At 37.1% G+C, this 22,897-nt stretch overlaps 1 protein-coding gene and 1 pseudogene across 2 annotated transcripts in view; one reads left to right on the top strand and one right to left on the bottom strand.

The window, feature by feature from the left end:
* Positions 1-22,897, bottom strand: part of PRKAA2 (protein kinase AMP-activated catalytic subunit alpha 2) — a 68,756-nt gene that overhangs the window by 34,524 nt on the left and 11,335 nt on the right. For both annotated transcript variants that reach the window (XM_032428126.1, XM_032428135.1), the window contains exon 2: positions 3,321-3,462. In XM_032428126.1, the coding sequence (XP_032284017.1) occupies positions 3,321-3,462 (142 nt within the window). The remainder of the gene's footprint in view (positions 1-3,320; positions 3,463-22,897) is intronic.
* Positions 20,148-20,640, top strand: LOC116647020 (annotated as a pseudogene).

The raw sequence follows: 22,897 nt of genomic DNA on the forward strand, positions 1-22,897 counted from the left end.
AGCAAATAATTAAATAATTCTAAACCAGAATAAGATAATTAGCCAAACCAAAATTTGAAATTATAATTATAGAAATGAAGGCAAGAAAACACTGGTAGATATGACATCAAAAATAAGCTTTTAAATCCTCATGACAGTTGCAACTGCTTACTGACAAAATCTGATTTGTGTTTGTAGGAACACAACAGGAACTAGGACTCATACCCTAAGTGGGCAAAATTTCTCTGGGGTCTTTCAGGCTGGCATTCTAAAAGGGATGAGGTCAAGGAACAAGGCAAATACAGAGATCTCCCCCTTCACTCTCATTCTGGCATGTGACACTTTTAGTCTGGCTTCCCAGCTTTCTCCTCTTATAGGAAGTGGCTGCTCAGTAAAGGAAGAGCAAAAAGATTTAGCTTAGAAGCCACTCAGTAACTAGAATAAAGTCATTTATCAGCATGGAGTCAAAGTTATTTATGAACTATTTCAAGTAGGGGAAAAACAGTTAAGAATCACGAAAGTGGACTGAAATATCAGCTTGTAGGTTACCTATTCCTACTTTAGGCCAATGCTCATCAAATACCAGGCACTATATCAGTGCAAACACATCCCCACTTTAAAATTAAGGAAAATTAAGGAAACAAAGAATATGAGAGGTGAGCTACCAAGCTGGTAGGTGGCATTTTAATTCTTACGCTAATCTTAAAAAACCTGCATATACATATTCTGGATCATCTAGAATGTAGGTCCTAGACGATAAGCTTGTAATCAATCATGCACTGCCATGTTATTTTAGAGACCTCATTTCTTGTTTATGTCGATGAACAAGTGAACTTCACGTGAAGATGAAAGGACACTGACGCTCACTGTCAGAATGCACGTTTCATGGTAACAGTGTGAGACCTGAGTCATCGCTGCTACCCAACAGCAGACCAAGGCCCTCCAGAAAAAGCCTTCCTGAAGTTAAGCACATATTCATATTGTTGGTAAGATGCACTGAACATACCAATTTGCAACAGTTCACTAACAATAAATGTAGCTAGTATGAGTAAAGACTAAATGCATGTTCCCAATCCCAGCAATAATAACTGGATAAGCCACTCATTTAAGGATTTCAGGAATGCTCCTGTATTAGTTTCCTACTGCTGCCATACTTCAAATTTGGTGGCTTAAAACAACAAAATGTATTATCTTGTAGTTTTATAGAAGTCTGACAGGTCTCACTGGGCTAAAATCAAGGTTGGCAGCAAGGCTCTAGAGGAAAATATTTGTATTTTCCAACTTTTAGAGTGCCTACATTTCTTGGCTCATGGCCCTCTTCCTCCATCTTCAAAGTCAGCAACAGCCAGTTGAGTCGTTCTCACATTTTATCACTCTGCCCTCACTTCACTCTCAAATCTCTTTCTCTGAGTCTTTTGACTCCCTCTTTCACGTTTAAGGACCACTGTGATTACTACTGGCACACCCAGAAAATCAAGGAAAATCTCCCTATTATAAGATCAGCTGATTAGCAACTTTAAATCCATCTATAACTTTAATTCCCCTTTGCCATGTAATATAACATATTCAAAGATTCTGGGGATTAGGATGTCTTGGGGGAGGGGGGGCATTAATCAGCCTAGCACAGCTACTATGCTAGCCTTGTTGTAAGGCAAATAATGTACCTCTGCAGATTATCAAGTTGTTCCTTGTTAACACTGACATCCAAAGACTGCTCACTAACAAAGTTTAGGCTAAATATAATGTCTGATTACAATGAACTAGCAAACAAAGCCTCAAAGACATTAATAATGATTTTTTTTACAATATACTCATATGAAAAGGCTTTCTCTTCAATATTATTTGAATCAAAATATAAATATGGATGTCCTACTATTAAACTAACAATGATTTGGTTTTTGAAAAACACCATATTCATCACATTATACTATAGATACTACTTTGAATTTCTTTGACTTCATTGTCTTATATTTAAATTGTGAATTTATCTTGGTTTCATAATTGTGTCAAAGCTATAAGCATATGGAGTTTATTACACCGAATTGTTTCTGTATACTTAAGTAACAATATACTAAAAATAATTAAGTCAAAACCAGGGATCCACAAATTTATTTTTTCCTTAAAAGGAATTCATATAACTTTGTTTTGAGAAAGACTGGAGTACTGGAGTAAAGCATTAATAGCATGGCATTTGGAGTCAGACATGAACTCAACTACCAGCTCCACAACTTACTGGCTCTTTGATCTTGGACACGTTGCTGATACTCTTTAGATATACAATTTATTTGGGCGCCTGGGTGGCTCAGTTGGTTAAGTGACTGCCTTCGGCTCAGGTCATGATCCTGGAGTCCCGGGATCGAGTCCCACATCGGGCTCCCTGCTCAGCGGGGAGTCTGCTTCTCCCTCTGACCCTCCTCCCTCTCATGCTCTCTGTCTCTCATTGTCTCTCTCGCAAATAAATAAAAAAATCTTAAAAAAAAAAAAAAAGATATACAATTTATTTATTAATTGAAAACAATACCTACCCTATAGGCTTATCGTGAGGATAAAGTGAAATTATATATGTAAAATGCTCAACACTGCTCCTAGCCACTAGCAGGTACTCAACAAGATTAATATTTATTTTATAAAACTCTATCCAAGCTTTAAGATAAAAAGTAAAGACAATTTTCAGTGGTTAGTGTATTACGTTTTCTCAGTAAATATTAAACTACAACTTTAAATGATTTCAAAGAATACTGTTACATACTCAATATCTACTTTTTCTAGCTCTAATCAATTTTAAATTACTTCTCTTTCAATATAATTAATCAGCTTTATCAATCTCTTCATATTATCTTTTAAGTTTGTAACTTGTCCTATCAAAAAAAAAAAAAAAATCCACCTGCCTTCCTAAGAGCTCTGCTATCAGTAATCACAGTAATTATTGCAGTTTTGCAAGTAATATACAATACTGGATAATATTAAACAGTTACATTTTACCTTTTCCAAAAGAAATCACTGTAATGTTAATGAAACGAGACTAGAAAAAAATTATAAAATGAATCTAGGAACATTAAAGTCCTAAATGCCCTTCAAAGTGAATACTAGAGAAGAGTCAACGTCCAAGGCTGCATTCATCAGTTGAAAACAGTACCAATTTTGAAAAACTGACTTTTAATTATAAACTAAAAGTATGCAAGAAAGGATTGATGGAGGTTAAATGAATTAATACTTGCTGAATATAAATATTAAAGATTTATACTTTCATAAAAAGTTAACTAAAGATAATTATTTGTAAATTCATAGGAAATATTTCAAGACAGTTTCTCTTTTGCATTATCAGGTACAAAAATACTTACAGTTTGATAATATGAGGATGACGAAAGAGTTTCAGATTTTGAATTTCTCGTTTTATTTTTCCAACAACATCTAAACTGCGAATCTTCTGTCTATTTAAGATTTTAACTGCCACTTTATGGCCTGTCAATTGATGTTCTCCAACTAAAGAAAAGAAAAGGAAAAAACTTGCTGTCATAGCAACATAATCATTTATTCATTCTTCCTTCCACTAGAACCCCAAATCTCTCTACTCATATATACCACTTTTATGTCATTTATTGTATAGAACTTAAGTTTTTTTTACTTGTTTCTTCTACTAGAGTATGCACTCCTTGAGGAAAGAAACTGCATCTTGGTCTTCTCTGTATCCTCAGTACCCAAAGGAGATGTTCATTAAATATTTGTTGAAAGGATTACTGAATTCTATATTACCACAAAAAAATAACCAAATGTGGAACATCTTTTGGATAGAGCAGACTTCACTATGTTAATCTCTTTATTTCTTCATTTCTGGGTAATGCCAGTCATTGTATTATAGAAGAATAAATGATTGCTGTAATAAATTAAAAACTTATAACTGGTTTAATTGCTATTTCATCAGAAAATATACATATAGCCTTTATTTTATGTATTTCTTTGCCTTTTCCATAAAGCCTTCCTATTTCCCCCTATTTAATGCGATCTCTACTTCTTTCAAACCCTTATAAGTATGCTTACAAAGCTCATGTATCATTTATCATTTTTAGGCTATTGTAAACATTTGTGGTTTTAACAAATCATACGACATGAGCTATGAGCTCATACCCACCCCCACCTTGAGTAAGGCAGTCAGTATTCATCTGACTCTCCCAGAAGTACATAGCACAGTATTTTGTACATAATACATGCTAAATATATGTTGCATTAAATGAAACAACAGTCCTTCCCCTTTCATATAACACATTCATAGTATCCACACTACTAGTAATATCGAAATGAAAAATCCCTCCATCAGAAAACAAATTTGTCAGCCTCCCCTCCTATTTCCCTCAATTACTATTCTAAACATTGATCATTCTCCTCACAACATCTAGTCAACCCATGACTCCTTACAGCAAATTCCCCTTCCGTTTCTTGGGAGAAAATGAAGTCCATAGGAGTGATTTCCTCTATCTTCAGGCTTGGTTATATCCACATCTCTCTTTGCTCCAGTCTCAGATGTTTTCACCCTCCTCCTGTTCAAGGCCACTATCATCAACTTGTGGCCTTGAACTCACCCTCACCTCTTCTACACGGCCCTTATACTCAATCATTTTCTTTCCTAATAGCTCCTTTTCCTTAGCCCATCAATATCCTGTCCTGCTCCCAAATCTTCCATTTACCCTGTATCTTCCTTTAGCTTTCAACATTTGTCTCACCAACATTTCTCAAAACAGTAGTGTACATTTATCGTCCGTTCCTCCTCCCTTTTCACCCTCCTAACATTACTGCTCTCTGGCTTCTGCCTCCACTCCTCTACCAAAACCAAAGGGTCACAAAAGACCCATTAATCATCAAGCCATGTATACTTTCCAGTTCTCAGATTACTGCAATAGACAACACTGATTACTCTCCCTTTTTGGTGGCACTTCTCACTCCTGGTTCTTCTACTAACTCTCAGATGGTATGCTTTATGGCTTCCACCTGTTCTTTAAAGTTTAGGGTCCCCAGGTTTCTAATATATAACCAAAATAGACCCTTAAGCGATCTAGCCCATCTCTCATAGTTTTAATTATCACCCATGTGCCAAGCACTCTGCCCTCTTCTTCAAATTCAGGTATCTCAGTCCTAGTATTATTCCACAAACACCTCAAATTCAGCATGTTCAGAAGTAAACTCAGCATTCTCTTCCCCTTCCTCCACCAAACCTACGTCCTCAATTTCGCTTGATGACACACAGCCTATATGCTAGAAATCAAAGAGGTGACAATATCTCCTAAATATTCTCAGAATCAAGTTTTAAATCATTAAAACAAATACATTAATAACAATGATAGAAGTGACAACACTTACTGCTTTATTATTCTAAGTACTAACTACTCTGCTCACTCAGCCGAACAACTCTATGAAGTATTGTCCTCCATTGTAGAAATGAGAAACCTGAGGCACAGAGAAGTAACTCATAGGAGGTGATGCCCTACGAGGTGGCACAACACGTGATCTCAAGCTCCCTCACTTCAATTCACAGGAAGCAAGAAAGATCTACACATTATTATGTGTAGATTATAATAATGCCCCCAGTCAGAACAATGCAACCAGGAAATGGGCTGACCTAGGAAGAACTGAGTTTCTTGTCACTAGAGATTATTTTTACCTTTATAACTTTCTCAAGTAGTAAATTATCATCTCAAAAACTTTAGTGAAGCTCGAAAGTTATTTTACTTACATATAAAACAAACAAATTGGGAACCATCATATCAAGTTCAGGCAATCTATCCTAACATTCCAAAATATGTCTCCAGAACTCCAGAAAAATATTACCAATTTCAGGAACTTTTTTGAATTAATTTTTTAAATTCCAGAACAATTTACATACAGTGTTATATTAATTTCAGGTGTACAATAAAGTGATTCAACAATTCTATACATTACTCAGTGCTCATCATAAGTGTACTCTTAATCCCCTTCATCTATTCCACCCAACCACCTACCCTCCTCCCCTCTGGTAACCACCACTGTATTTAACAGTCTGTTTTGTTCTTTTTCTTTGTTCATTTGTTTCTTAAATTCCACATGAGTGAAATCATATGGTATTTGTCTTTCTCTGACTGACTTCACTTAGCATTGTATGCTCTAGATCTATCCATGTTGTTGCAAATGGCAAGATTTCATTCTTTTCTATGGCTGAATCAATTTCAGGGACTTTCTACTCAATTAAAATAACCTAAATGGTTTCTTGATGCCTGGGTAGTTTAGTACTCACCTTTGGGAATTTCAAAATACCCAAACACTTGCCTGCATGGCCTAAAAAATAGGTCTTTCTCCTCAACTCCCAGACAGCCTCAATGAAAGTAACCAATGCTGCATCCCCTTGTCAATTAAAAAAAAAAAAAAAAAAAAGAGTTCAATTCCTCCTTCCCCATTTGATAATTGAAACTACTGACTACTGAGAATATATGTGCTCTTTCCAGATCAAAAAGATAAGAGCAAAGACTCTACCAGTCAAACAGATGGATGTTTTGTTTTTAATGCTATATGCTTAAACCAAAAAACAAAGGAACCAGAAAGTGAATGAAATTACTCAAAACAATTTAATGATGAAGTATTACTTTGCCAACAAATTCAGTAAAGCTGCAGTACACAAAATATACAAAAATCAGTTGTGTTTCTATACACTAACAATGAACTATCAAAGAAATTAAGAAAACAATCTCACAATTGTATCAAAAGAATAAAATACTTAAGAATAAATTTAACCACAACGTGGATGGAACTAGAGGCCATTATGCCAAGCGAAATACGTCAATCAGAGAAAGACATGTATCATATGATCTCACTGATATGAGGAATTTTTAATCTCAGGAAACACACAGGTTGCTGGAGTGGTGGGGGGTGGGAGGGATGGGGTGGCTGGGTGATAGACACTGGGGAGGGTATGGGCTATGGTGAGCGCTGTGAATTGTGTAAGACTGTTGAATCACAGACCTGTACCTCTGAAACAAATAATACATTATATGTTAAAAAAAAAAAAAAGTAGTAGGAAGGGAAAAATGAAGGTGGGGGAATCAGAGGGGGAGACAAACCATGAGAGACTATGGACTCTGAGAAACAAACTGAGGGTTCTTGGGGAGGGGGGTGGGGGGATGGGTTAGCCTGGTGATGGGTATTAAGGAGGGCACGTTCTGCATGGAGCACTGGGTGTTATACGCAAACAATGAATCATGGAACACTACATCAAAAACTAATGATGTAATGTATGGTGATTAACATAACATAATAAAATTAAATTTAAAAAAAAAGAATAAATTTAACCAAGGAGGTGAAAGATCTATACACTGAAAATTATAAGATACTGATAAAGAAGACACAATAGATATACCACGCTCACAGACAGAAGAACTGATAATATTAAAATGTCTCTACAAACAAAGCAACCTACAGATTCAATGCAATCCCCATCAAAACTCTAATAGCATTTTTCAAAGAAACAGAAAAAACAATCCTAAAGTTTATATGGAACCACAAAAGACCCAAAAAGCCAAGGCAATTTTGAGAAAGAACAACAAAGCTAGAAGAATCACACTTCCCAACTTCAAACCATATTACAAAGCTATAGTAATCAAAATAGTCTAATACTGGCATAAAAATAGACACACAGGTCAATGGAATAGGATTGAGAATCCAGAAATAAACCTATGTTTATATGGGTCAATTAATTTACAACAAAGGAGTCAAGAATATACAATAGGGAAAGGATCATCTCTTCAATAAATGGTGCTGGGAAAACTGGACAGCCAAATATAAAAGAATGAAACTAGAAACCTATCTTACACGTCACACACACATCAACTCAGAACAAATTATGAAACCATAAAACTAGAAGAAAACATAGGCGGTAAGTTCCTTGACATAAGTCTTGATAATGATTTTTTTGGATTTGACAAAAAAAGCCAAGACAACAAAAGCAAAAATAAACAAGTAGGACTACTTCAAACTAAAAAATTTTTGCACAGAAAAGGAAACAAAAGGAAAAGACAACCTACAGAATGGGAGAAAATATTTGCAAATCATATATCTGATAAGGGGTTAATATCCAAAATATATAAAGAACTCACACAACTAAATAGCAAAAAAAAAAAAAAAAATCTGATTAAAAAATAGAGGAACTGAATAAACTTTTTTCCAAAGACATACAAATGGCCAACAAATACATGAAAAGGTGCACAACGTCAATAATCATCAGAGAAATGCAAATCAAAAGCACAATGTATATCACCTCGTATCTGCTAGAACAGCTATCACCAAAAAGACAACATATAAGTGTTGCCAAGGATGTAAAAAAAGGGAACCCCTATGCACTGTTGGTGGGAATATAAATTGGTGCAACCACTATAAAAAACAGTATAGAGTTTCCTTTAAAAATTAATAGAACTACCATATGATCCAGCAATCCCATTTCTGAATATGTATCAAAAAAAAATAATGAAAACAGGATATCAGAGAAATACCAGCACTTCCATGTTCACTGCAGCATTATTCACAACAGCCAAGACATGGAACTACCTAGGTGTCTGTCAATAAATGCATAAAGATGTGATACACACACACACACACACACACACACAACATTATTATTCAACCATGAGAAAGAAGAAAGTTCTGTTTGTGACAGCATGGATGGACTTTAAGGCATTATGCCTCTGGCTTATGAAATAAGCCAAATAAAGACAAACACTGCATGATATTGCTTATATGTGGAATCTGTAAAAAAGTCAAACTTTCTACAAGTTTGTAGAAAAGTGGAGCTTGGTAAAAGTGTACAAACTTTCATCAAGAAGATTAATAAGATCTGAGGATCTAATGTAAAACTTGATGACTAGAGTTGAAAACATTGTACAACTTGGCGCCTGGGTGGCTCAGTCGCTGAGCGTCTGCCTTTGGCTCAGCTCATGGTCCCAGGGTTCTGGGATCGAGCCCCGCATCGGGCTCCCTGCTCAGCAGGAAGCCTGTTTCTCCCTCTCCCACTCCCTCTGCTTGTGTTCCTGCTCTCGCTATCTCTCTAATAAATAAATAAAATCTTAAAAAAAAACAAAAAACAAAACATTGTATAACTTAAATTTGCTGAGAATTTAAATGTTCATATATATACAAATATATATCATATATAAAATATATACACATTTATATTATTTTCATATATATTTTTACATATATAAATAAAACATGAGATAAGTGTGTTAATTAGATGAGAGAAATCCTTTCACAATGTATACATATATCAAATCATCATGATATACACTAAATATCTTACAATTTTATCAATCATACCTCAATAAATCTGAGAAAACCTTCTAGCTAAAAGTAATTTTTTTTAAAAAAAAGCATGACTTTATGACATCTGAAGAAATAACTGACTCATTTCTCTTTATATCTGAAGAAATTTTTCCCCATGAAACACTGGAAAAGAAAGGACATTATCTCTTGAAATAGGGATGCTGATAAGTTAATTGAATATCTGATATCAAGAGTCAAATATATTGAGGGGAGCCCAGCTGGCTCAGTCAGTGGAACCTCCAACTCTTGATCTTGGGGTTGTGAGTTCGAGTACCACGTTGGGTGTGGAGATTGCTTAAAAATAAAATCTTTAAAAAAAAAAAGAGTCAAATATATTGTGAACGCCTCTTCTTTTTGCTGAACTATATTAGTCCCTATTGCCTAATAACTTGTTAAGTGAATTAGTACTTAGTAATAATTAATTAAATCCAAATTATCTCATCATATTCTACATGAAAGCCAAAGGAATATTCCTAAAATCTTATAAGAAAAACAGATTTAAGACCAAGAATTTCTTCTGTATTATAGCCATAAACTCTTCTAGGGAAGTAACTGGAAAAAAAGGCTTGGATTCATCAGTTTTATTTCCATTAATTTATTCAGTCTAAACACATTTACTGGGTACTTTCCACATGCCAGGACTATGTTGACCAAATACACATGAAAAGAGAGGTTTAACAGGATTCCAAATTTTACAGGGGAAGAAACATCAGCAATAAAGGAGCTAAAATAAATTCTGTATGGTATTAAATCTGTCTGCAGGCTATTAGGAATACCTTCTTTGTAAAGGCAGAACACAGATAAGAAAGAACATTTAAAAAAATGCCAGGGATAGACAAATTTGCCATGATTTATCATGTATTCAGAGTAAATATCCAGATCAATACAAGCAATAAATGGAACAACTATTTAATGAATGCCTAGTATGGTAAGCACTGTACTAAACACTTGAGAAAGTGAACAAAGTAGTTCTGTCATACCCAATATTTATCCCACCCTTCCTTCCCAGACATAAAGACCAAATTACACCTGAGCACATGGCTACCCAGAGTAGAGACTGCATCCTAGCATCTCTTTTAACTAGATGTGGCCCTATCACTATATTCTGGTCAATAATATGTAAGCAGAAATGTGCCTCACAAGCTTATTCTTCATCCCCTTCTCCATCCTAAAGCCTGGAATTCCAAAGCCACCATCTTGAACCTTGAGGACAGGGTTAGGCAGGTGGGAGCAACAGAAGAGAGAAGCCCATGCTTTTGATGCCACTGGGTACAACAACATTCTGAACCACCTGCTCAGACTGTTATGAGAGCAAAATACTATCTTGTTTAAGCCACTCTTCTTTTTTTTTGAAGATGTCTGCCAATCACAGCTGAATAGAATTCACTATTTTAGCATTCTTTAAAACTCAAAAGGTTTGAACTTACTTCAAATTTCCAATTTTGCTGAACTACCATCCTTGAACTAATGGAAATAAATTCATAGCCCACACAATTTCTTGGATTAAAGAGTTCTACAAATTTACCACTCATTCGTGTTTCATTTTGCTTTTCCTAAATTACAGCCAAATTATACAAAATACTCTCTAAAGCTATGGAATTTATGGGAAAAAATCCATACTTACACTGTCTATGCTTTTTAGGATTTTACATTTGGTAAGGTGAAGAGCTGTCATACAGAAGAATGAAACTGATTTATATTGTTCAAGAAGCAGAACTGGGAATAACTGGGGGACCTGGTGGTTCAGTCAGTTAAGCGTCTGCCTTCGGCTCAGGTCATGATCTTGGGGTCCTGGGATCGAGCCCCCCATTGGGCTCCCTGCTTAGTGGGGAGTTTACTTTTCCTTCTCCCTCTGCTGCTGCCGGAGTCCAGCTCCAGCCGGGGTGGGTCTCTCGTAGGAAAGGACGGCGTCGGTGAATGAGGAGACACAGACACAGGGTCAGGTTGCAAGCATCTCCTCCTGACAGCCTCAGAGGAACTTTATTTATATGTTAGGATATTTTTGTTTTTCCAAATCTTAGATCATTTTCTGGATTACAGCCATAGCCTTCTTTCATTTTTCCTTTGTAATGATTAACATGACCTTTACTTATTTCTGCTTATTGGCTTTCGCTAAAACTAAAAAACAGTACGCAAAGAGAAAGGTGCTAGACAGAGCGTGACCGTCTTGTTATTTTGTTCTATAGAAACTAATTCTTCGTGGAATTAGTTTCATTATGATTGCTTAGATAGGTGTAACTAAGATGAGTAGTCACTTTATCATGAAACCCCAGAAATATTCCCACAATTATAAAGATTGCCATAAACAAAATGAAAGAGAAGAGCAGGAGCCAGCTGTGGAGTCTCCTGTTTTCAGGATCGTCCCCCATACTTGGACTTTGTCAAACAGCATGAGTAGCTTGGCTCGCGCCATGCTGCTCCCCCCTGCTTGTGCTCTCCCACTCGTGCTCTCTCTGATAAAATCTTTAAAAAAAAAAAAACAGAAAGTCTTTCAACAGTCAGCTGCTCCATATCTCCCTTTTTCACCACTCCAACCTATACTGAAAATTACCCCCCCAAAAAAATTTCCCACTTAATATAACACTGTACCCTGAGTATAACTTTTTTTTAAAAGTCATTTTACTGAGGTTTAAAATCTGCCCCTCATCTAGTACCATGAATTTTTGCAAACATATATGGTCATGTAATTATCACTAAAATCAAATGTAGCTCACTTCCACCATCACATAAAAATTCCATCATACCCTTTCGTAGTTAGTCCCTTTCCTCCACCCCAACCCCTGCCAACTATTGATCTGTTTTCTGTTACTATAGTATTTTTCTGAATATTCTATAAATGAAACCATCTAGTATGTAGCCTTTCAACTCTGGCTTCTTTTGGGTTAATGCTTTTGAAATTCATCCACTTTTGTGGATTTTTTCTTTTTGCACATATCAGTTTATTCTATTTTATTTATTTATTTATTTACAAAGATTTTATTTATTCATTTGACAGAGAGAGACACAGCAAGAGAGGGAACACACAAGCAGGGGGAGCGGGAGAGGGAGAAGCAGGCTTCCCACAGAGCAGGGAGCCCGATGTGGGACTCGATCCCAGGACCCTGGGATCATGACCTGAGCCGAAGGCAGATGCTTAACGACTGAGCCACCCAGGCACCCCAGTTTATTCTATTTTATTGCTGAGTAATGTTCCCTTGTATGTATATAACTGTGTTATGTAGTTGTATACATGACTGTTTTGTACAAAGATAAAATTAATTTTTCAAATTTCTAGTATTACTCCCAATAAAGTCTAGCATTTTTTACAAGCACAGGCCCTACAATTTCATCAAGTATAATGGGAAACACTCTTTTCCTATATATTCCATATTAATTCATAGTAACTACTTCCTCATTCAATTTTAATATATAAGATTATTACTATATCTAGTAAAACAAAGAAAAGGAACAATTACAAAACAAAGTATTATTTTAGGTCTGAATTATGATCTATTTCTCTGCTAGGCTCATACAAAAGCAAAGGGTTGTCACAAATGTCCCTCTGCTGTAAAGGTCGTGAACATATTACATAATAATTTGAACTATGTCAGCAAAGACAAAGCTTCAGTCCATGAAAAATTTATTTAATTTTATATGCTTCACAGGCCCAATAGCTACATGTGATATTTCCTATTCCTATACAAACTCCCTGACCTATGTACAAAATTTGTAGGTTTCTTTTTTGGCACTTGAAAAGTATTACCTCATTGGAACATGGCATGTGTAGTGCTATGCTCCCACAAAATTATTAGCCTAAACAAATAAAATCAAGTCTATCACCATGTTACTGAATATAGCTGAAGAAGTTTCCTAAAATTTTCAGGGTGCATTTGGGATGACTGGACTTAAAATTTAGGCTACAAAAATGTACACTAAATCCCTCAGGAGGGTCTCTAAGTGAAAGCATAGGAGAGGGGCGCCTGGGTGGCTCAGCTGGTTAAGCGTCTGCCTTCGGCTCAGGTCATGATCCCAGGGTTCTGGGATCGAGTCCTGCATCGGGCTCCCTGCTCAGCGGGAAGCCTGCTTCTCCCTCTCCCACTCCCCCTGCTTGTGTTCCCTCTCTTGCTGTGTCTCTCTCTGTCAAATAAATAAATAAAATCTTTAAAAAAAAAAAAAAAAGAAAGCACAGGAGAGACTACAAAAGAGATGGGCATCATTCTTCAACATGACTACAGGATTTTTTTTTAAGATATTATTTATTTGACAGAGAGAGAGGGACAGACAGAGAGCACAAGCAGGGGGAGCAGCAGACGGAGAGGGAGAAGCAGGCTCTCTGCTGAGCAGGGTCCCTGATGCAGGGCTTGATCCCAGGACTCCGGGATCATGAACTGTGCCAAAGGCAGATGCTTAACCACTGAGCCATCCAGGTGCCCCATGACTACAGGATTTAATTGCAATCCCGGTCTTTCTCAGAAGCAAGCACAAACTTCAGATAGCAAGCTCCTGTGTGATATCTAGTGGGGGTTATTTGAGGATAGTTAATGGTTCTTTCCCACTAATCTGAGGACAACTAGCAGCTGTATGTCTATATATATGCACACATGCTAAATATTTTTACATACTTCATTTTAACCTTATAACAACCCCATGAGGAAATTTTATAGGAAACTGAGGCTTACAGACATTAAAATGACTAGTAATGAACAAAATCAGTATTTAAGGGGCACCTGGGTGGCTCAGTCAATTACGCAGCTGCCTTCGGCTCAGGTCATGATCTCAGGGTACTGGGATCGAGCCCCGCGTCGAGCTCTCTGCTCAGCTGGGAGTCTGTTTCTCCCTCTCCCTCTGCCCCCCCCAACCTCTTGTGCTCTGTGTGTGTGTGTGTGTCTCAAATAAATAAAATCTTTTTTTAAAATCCGTATTTAAATCCAAGTCTGTCTGATTCTAAAACCTAGTTCATAACGATTATATATTGATTACAGAGCACACTGCGTCCCATGATTACCCAACAGATTTCACTCATGTCTAAAATAATACTATTATGTTAGAAGTATTATAGAATCTATACACTATATGTAATAATGACTTGGGGTTGGGTGCAGTGGGACTCAGAATTCCAAGTCGAGATGCTGGGGACATAGTCTTCTAGTTAGAGTGGGATTTTTTATCACCCTAGCTGTAAGATTCCTTTCAGGGCTCTAACGATCTTACCGTGAGACCCTGAAACTGGCCCTAGGTTTAAGGAGCAAGGGGGAAACTTGGGGATACATTATGAAATATTCAGTAGCAAGAAAGATTAGTCTTCTGTACACCCTCCAGGTGCAGGTAAGGCAAAACGACTGAAATAAAAAGCAAAGGGAAGATTCAAGAACTTTCCATAATGGTGTTGGACAGAAGTTCTGGGAGACAGGTCAAATTATGGTACCACACAATATGAAGGTTCCACTGATACTAGGAAGCTAGAACCTATCCTAGTATGTTCTGTGCACTTAGGTGGAAAATTGGAATGAGGAGGTATTTTGAATGATTAATAGTGGAGGCTTCATTTAGCTTCATAGATACACATAGAGTATTTATGTAGTACATAGTTAGGCATCTGCGTACCTTTCCAGTATCATCTTTCACCATTCCCTCACCTCAAATGGTATACTTTGGTCATTCAGAACCATTTTGAATTCCCCATCAGGGCTGTGCTTTCTCTCATCTCCGAGGCTAATATATCTAGCCCATGATAAGCATTCAGTAAATTTCAGTAGAATTTTATTGAGTACAGTAAATGAATTCAGTTAAACATGTGAACCATTTGTGTCCTTGATCACCAATCTCCAATGTTTCACTTACCCAAGTTTCATTTGTCTTTTGAAGTTTACCTCAAGTACTATTCCAGTAAGGATTCCCTAAACACCACCCCCATTCCCCCCATCATTCCAACAATTCAACTGTCTGGATCAAAGGACCCTCCAATGTACAACCACAGCTCCTCTTCATGATGGCACTTAACATCAAATGCTGTAATTACCTATTTGGTTGTTGTTATTGATCTCCCTCTTTAAACCAATCAGCTCCTTCATAGCGGGGTCTGTGTCTCATTTATCTTTGTATCCCCAGCATCTGGCACAGTGCCTGACATATAACTGACATTCAGTAACTACTTTCTGTATGGATGGAATGCATGACTGACATTAATATTTGGTTGTTTGAACATATAATTTATGTTTCATACACTATTCATATTGCAGCTTTAGAATTTGAGAGGGGAATTCAAACTGGGTGTGCTAATTTCTCATATCTGAGAAAAAACAACAAATACCTGTCAGAGAAAAAGTATTATCTATACATTTTAAGTCCAAAGGAATCCCTTGTGGTACTACATTCCAGGAGTTCCTAGATGTGGAAAAGTATTGGTAGAAGAAGAAATAACCATCAGCACCAGGACTGCAATTTACTTAAAGTCTAGGCATTTCAAAAGAAATCAAATGTCTTCCAGGAAAATAAACTTGGAAAAGAGGAGTTGTAGCTAGTCAATAAACACATGAAAAGGTGCTCAGTATTTTTAGTCACCAAGGAAATGTAAATTAAAACCACAATATAATACAATATCACAACATGCCCACCCAGCAACAATTAAAAAACAGGTAATACCAAGCCCTGGTGAAAATACAGAGTAACCGGAACTTTTCTATTGCTGGTGGGAATATAAATTACTGCAAACACCTGGGAAAAGTGTAAATTGGTGCAGAACACGCAGTAACTACTAAAACTGAACATGTATACTCTGACTCAGTGATCCACTCCTAAGTACATAACGAGCAGAAATGTATACAGAGTTCTCAAGTGCTTTGAGATCTTTATAAAAAGCTCTCTATTCTGCTGGTCCATGGACTTAGGCTTTCAGCAGCAAAGATCTAAGAAATGGAAGGAAAAGTACAGGGTGCTGAGGAAAGGAACCAGAGTGGATCTCCAAAAGCAGGGTGAAAGGAGCAGACAAGTTTGGGGCTTAGGAAGTAGAGCAATTTGGAGAAAGGTGGCTATGATATCAACAGGAAGAAAGGTATTTCTCAAAGGCATATGATAATAATAATAATGAGTGCTTACAGCATATTGGGCACTTTGTATGTATGTGTGTGCCTACATGTATATTAAGTACTTTATATATATTTTCTTTTTTTTTTTTAAAGACTTTATTTATTCATTTGAGACACAGAGATAGAGAGAGAGCGAGCATGAGCAGGGAGAGAGGCAGAGGGAGAGGGAGAAGCAGGCTCCCCACTGAACAGGGAGCCCAATGTGGGGCTCAATCCCAGGACCCGGAGATCATGACCTGAGCCGAAGGCAGACGCTTAACTGACTGAGCCACCCAGGCGCCCCACTTTATATACATTTTCTTATTTAAATGCTATAAGGACCTTTGTGGGGAAAACTGAGGATCACAGAACTTAAGAAATTTACCAAATTCATATTAAGAAATTAATGTTAGAATTGTGATTCAAGTATCTTGCTATCTCCAAAGCTATTCTCAGGGGGCAGAGTTTGCTCCTTTCTCATTTTTCAAGAGTTCTGTTTTTTATTTTATTTTATTAATTAATTTATTTATTTATTTATTTTAAGATTTTATTTATTTGCGAGAGAGACAATGAGAGACAGAGAACATGAGAGGGAGGAGGGTCAGAGGGAGAAGCAGACTCCCCGCTGAGCAGGGAGCCTGATGTGGGACTCGATCCCGGGACTCCAGGATCATGTCCTGAGCCGAAGGCAGTCGCTTAACCAACTGAGCCACCCAGGCGCCCCTAGAGTTCTGTTTTTTAAAGAGTTCTGTTGCCACTGGCAAGATGACTGGAAACAGCACTTGGACTAAAAAAAAAAAAAAAAAAATACAACAAAATCCTTTTCTCAAAGACATACCATATATTCCAAATAAAACTTGATTCTTTCTAATAAAACTTGATTTTTTTAAACCAAAAGTTATACTCCAGAAAAAAGAGATTCTTCTCAAATTCAAGGTCTCATAAACCTTTCATATTTAGAAAGGTTATTTCTAAATTATTTTGAACAAATGACTATGTACAAAAGACACATTTGCCTAAACATGTATCAATCATTAGCTGAGAAAAAACACTTGACCAAATTAGTAAACAACAAAAAGGATATTTCTCAAGGATATGATAATATGACAATTATTCCTGAACAGTGATTTCATACTTAAAATGTAGACTATCATCTTAAATAAAATAAGCCTTATAAGATCAAAGATTTTTTAAAAAGCAGTATACTGTGTGTTTACAACATTGTGAAGTTCCTAAGTATAACTCTACAAGACAAATGAAAAAACCCAAAGCTCTAATGTTATGTTAGTGGGTACCTGTTATAGTATTGTTCACAGACTCAAAATAACTTAAATAAAAATGAATAGGTACTCTAGAAAACTACAGTTGATGATTCAAAAAGTAGCCGTAGTGGGACACCTGGGTGGCTCAGTCTGTTAAGCGGCTGCCTTCGGCTCAGGTCATGATCCCAGGGTCCTGGAATCGAGTCCTGAATCGGGCTCCTTGCTCAGTGGGGAGCCTGCTTCTCCCTCTGCCTGCCACTCCCCCTGCTTGTGCTCTAACAAATAAATAAAATCTTTAAAAGAAAGAAAAAAGTAGCCCTAATAATGACAAAAATCTGAAAAGTAGGAAAAAACAGTATTTCTAAAATATTATATGATTTTGAATGTTATCTATACAGTAAATATATCATGAATAGAAAAAAAGACACGTATAAGAATATGTAAAGCAGCATTATTCATAATAACCAAAATGTAAGAACTACCCACAGGCCCGTCAATATCAGAATAGATAAAAAGGGGCGCCTTGGTGGCTCAGTGGGTTAAGCATATGGCTCTTGATCTCAGCTCAGGTTGTGATCTCAGGGTCGTGAGTTCAAGCTCTGCAGTGGCTCCACACTAGGTGTGGAGCCTTCTTAAAAAAAAAAAAAAAAAGAATGCATAAATAATGGTATAGTCTTAATGTAATAATATACAGCAATGAGAATTAACAAATTACAATTATATGCTGCAACTTGCAACAGACATAAGCTCAAGTGAAAGAAGCCAGGCACAAATAGAACTGTTTCTACAGGGGCACCTGGGTGGCTCAGTCCTTTAAGCGCCTGCCTTCGGCTTAGGTCATGATCCCAAGGTCCTAGGATCGAGCCCCGCATTTGGCTCCCTGCTCAGTGAGGAACCTGCTTCTCCCTCTCCCTCTGCTGCTCCCCCTGCTTGTACTTTCTGTGAAATAAATAAAATGTTAAAAAAAAAACAAAAAAAACTGTTTCTACAAAGTTTAAAAATAGGTGAAACTAATCAGATAGTAGTTACCCTTGGTGGGGGTAGAGGATGGAAACAGTAACTAAAATGGGGCCCAAATTGGGGTTTTGTGGGATGCTGGCCATTTTGTGTCTTTAGTGGTTGTATGTGCTTGTTTAGTTTGTGAATATCCATTGAGGATTTAGGTAAAAAAAAAAAAAAATCACTTAGAATGTATGTACCTCTTTGTATGTGTAGTAGAGCTTAATAAAAAAGTTAAGGAAGAATGTCTGGATGACACTGTATCCATACTTAGGCTATGACAGGTCCCAGAGGCACCACATGTGTCAGCAAGCAGGGCCCCGGCAGGCAACAGCCACCCCTACTCAACTGCACCAAGAGCTTTCCCTCTGGAGTCAGGAGGGACTTCTGAGGCACAGATGTTCTGACCTCTACCATCTCCAGACTTCTGCCAAAATAACACAAGGCTCCTTTCTTCTTCACCCATGGTGAAACAAAACACAGACTCATTGCTTTTCTCCAAATTTCCTTTCCCCGAAAGCCCTTTAAAGTTCTCTAAAGGATAGTTCTGAACAGGAAGCAAAAAGACTTTATTCCTTTTTATCTACCACTGATTAAACAAGTACTACTAAGTGCTTTATATATGTCTTATTTAATTCCTGGAACTCTACAAATATTATTACACCCAGTTTACAGATGAAGAAATTAGGAATTAGACAACAGTGAGTGGCAAGATGCTATACCTGCCTGCCGTGCCCAAGCTCAAAATTCACACTATTTTACCTCCCAACAACCAGCCTCTCTTGATTATAACATGAGTGCTTACTGCATGTTAATCCTTTTATCTCCAGCACTTGAGTTGAGAAATTAGGGCCCTGAAGGGATGAAGCCTAACAGCGATAGGCTAAGGAAGGAGGGACAAAGGATGAGAAGAATCAAGTAAGAAAAATTGCTGTGTTCAGTCAAAATGCAGGCTGGAGTAGGGCTGTAGCCTTTGCTGTGGATCAGACAGACTAAAGGTATTCATCAAGAGCTGCCAAATGTCAAGAAAATAAAACACGGACTGAAACCGTCCCATAATACAGTATGTAACATGCACTCTATTTTTATTGAGAGAACAAACCCATATCCTTGAAGATCTTTTTCTCCTAGTTGTTTTTACCCTGTTGGTCTGAGCATCCATTTGTTCATTCATTCACTTGACATATTTTCTGAGTACCTAATGTGTATTAGGGATTCCTCCAAATGCTGAAAAACCAGGTATAAATGGAACTTACATTCAGGTGGAGAATATAAACAATAAACATGTAATGGTAATATAATGGAGAACGATGAAAATACAGTATGAGTGACAGGGTGGAGGTGCGAAAATGTGCTATTTTAAATAGATCAGGAAAGCCTAAAGATGTGAATTTTTGGCAAAGACTTGTTCTTCAGCTTACCTGTTTGAGAACTGAGTACGTAACATGTTGTATTCAGCTTCATTTTTAAAACTTACGTTTATACTGGCTTTACACTGTAAAAATGTTAAAGTATTTTTCAGTAGAGCTTACTTAAACAGCAAAGTAAATGAGGGCGTGCTGGTCGCCGGTGTAGACACAGGCGCCCGAGAGGAGGACGAGGAGGGTGTGGGCATGAACATGGCAGAAGGTGATATCCCTGATATCAGTGGGTTATGAAATTTTTGGGAAGGTCCAAGGGTCTTTTTCCACAAGTACCCTCAGGCTGAGGGTAAAAAGCTGGGATTGGTTGGCTGGGTCCAGAACACTGACCAGGGCACAGTGCAAGGACAACTGCAAGGTCCCATCTCCAAAGTACGTCATATGCAGAAATGGCTTGAGACAAGAGGAAGTCCCAAATCACACATCGACAGAGCAAACTTCAGGAATGAGAAAATCATCGTAAAGTTGGATTACTCAGATTTCCAGATTGTGAAATAATGACCTGAATTTAAATTTTCTAAGATAAACTCACTGGTTTTGTTTTTATTGTTCATATAGAACAGTCTGTGTTCAGTATTAGAATTGGTCAGTAAGTTATGTTAGTATCAGATATTTGAATATTACTGTATATTATATGATAGAAAGATGACAAACTCTACACAATTCTAAATAAATAAAAATACAGGGGCGCCTGGGTGGCTCGGTCGTTAAGCGTCTGCCTTCGGCTCGGGTCATGATCCCGGGGTCCTGGGATCGAGCCCCGCATCGGGCTCCCTGCTCGGCGGGCAGCCTGCTTCTCCCTCTCCCACACCCCCTGCTTGTGTTCCCTCTCTCGCTGTCTCTCTCTGGTCAAATAAATAAATAAAATCTAAAAAATAAAATAAAATAAAATAAAAATACATTAGAACCTTCTGGAAAAAAAAAAAAAGTAAATGACTTAGCATTCCAAAACAAAATGAGAACCAAACGACTTTTTATCTCTAGGGCCTTTAGGTTTTTATTTCAGTGGTTACCCTAGAGATTACAACAAGCATCTCCGGCTTACCAGAAATCTAGTATAAATTAGTATCTTTACCATTTCCTAGATAATCAATGACTTCAGAACACTAGCTCTATGTTTCCTCTCCCATTTTTTCTGTTGTTGTATTTTATTCCTATATATATTTTATATCTCACAAGACTATTTCATATAGTCAGTATCTATATAGTTACCCACATATTTGCCCTTTGTAATGCTCTTCATTTCCTCCTGCTTCCATCTGGGAAAGCATCGTTTTCTTTCTGCCTGAAAGAATCCCCTTTGATGCTCCCTTTACTGTGGGTCTGCGGGTGACAAATTCTCTCAAATTATGCTTATCTGAAATATATTTTGCCTTTATTTTTGAAGGATATTTTTGTTGGGTACAAAATTATAGGCTGGTGGTTCATTTCTTTCACCTTTCTGAAGATATCATTCTACTGTTTCCTTGCTTTGTTGAGAAAATTGGTTTATTGTTCCTTTGAAGATGGTATCTCCTGGCTACTTTTAAGATTTTCTCTTAACATCTTCTCTCATTTCTGCATAGACAGATGCAGTCCACTCCAGTATAGGAAAGCCTCAAGCAAAGGGAACCAGTTTTGAGCAGTTTTCAAATGATGAACCTAGGAATTATTTTCCTGTATTTATTCAGCTTGGGGTTCATAGAGCTCTGACTCTGTGGCTTGACATGCTTATCAGTTTTGGAAAACTTTCTGCTATTATGTCTTCAAAAATACTGCTTCTGCCCCATTCCCTCTCTCCTCCCTCTGGAACTGCATAGTGTCCACTCTATATAATCATCAGTAGTCTTCGGTTCAAAATAACATTCATGTTCACAGGACACAATAGGTAGTGATCTAACACCAGTTTTACTTAGTTTTTTTAGAAAGATTTAGGACTAGAAACACAGCTTATCAGTAGGCCGAATCAAACACATCTTTGTCAGTTCTTAAAACATTTAATCCCTGCTTCCCTAACCCCACATCACACACACAGAGTAGGTTGTGGGGGATGACACTCACATGAATGGATACAATCTATTCCAGCATTTGTATGTCTCAAACAGTAACCACATCAAATAACTGCCCATTCATGCAGCTTCTAAGCCTCCCACAGGGGGTGCATTGAGTTAGAAGAGACATCATAAAGGGAAGCTGGAATATCTTTTTCTGTACAAGTTTTATGCTGGTGGAACAATGAAGTAATAATATAGTTCCTTGGAGAATTACATGTCCCTTCAGAGACCTCTCAGTCCAGATGTAATTCAATAGTCACAGGTCGTTTTCAAAATAAATACTGGTATTACAGTAACAGAACTGAGAAATCACATTTATCTTGGTATATGTTAAGAGAAACTATATCAAAAGAAGGTAAACCTGATGTCATCTTTCCAGAGGAAAAAAAAAAGTCCTAAGCCTACAAGGATCTTTTTTACCTACAGGTTCCAATAATACATGTTAGACTTTTCACTGTTTTTCTATAGGTCTCTTACACGTTCTATCATTTTGTCTCCCTATGCTTCAGTCAGGATATTTCTTCTGACCTATCTTCTAGTTCACCAATTCTTTCTTCAACAGAATCTAATCTGCTGTTAAAGCATCCATGGAGTCCTAACTCAATTATTATATGTTCCAGTCAAAGAATTCCCTTTATTTTTTTTAGAGATTCCAGATCTCTGCTAAAACTCTCCATCTTCAACATACTAATCACAGTTAAAGTGCATGTCTGGTAACTTTAACATGTGAATCACCCATGAGTCTGTTTCTATTATCTTGGCCTTGTCTCCTGGAATGTTCAACATTGTACATGAAAAAACTGTAGAAGCTCCAGCTGATTTGATCT

Source organism: Phoca vitulina, unplaced genomic scaffold (assembly GCF_004348235.1).
Source record: "Phoca vitulina isolate PV1807 unplaced genomic scaffold, GSC_HSeal_1.0 scaffold2, whole genome shotgun sequence".
In the NCBI taxonomy this organism is placed as follows: domain Eukaryota; kingdom Metazoa; phylum Chordata; class Mammalia; order Carnivora; family Phocidae; genus Phoca; species Phoca vitulina.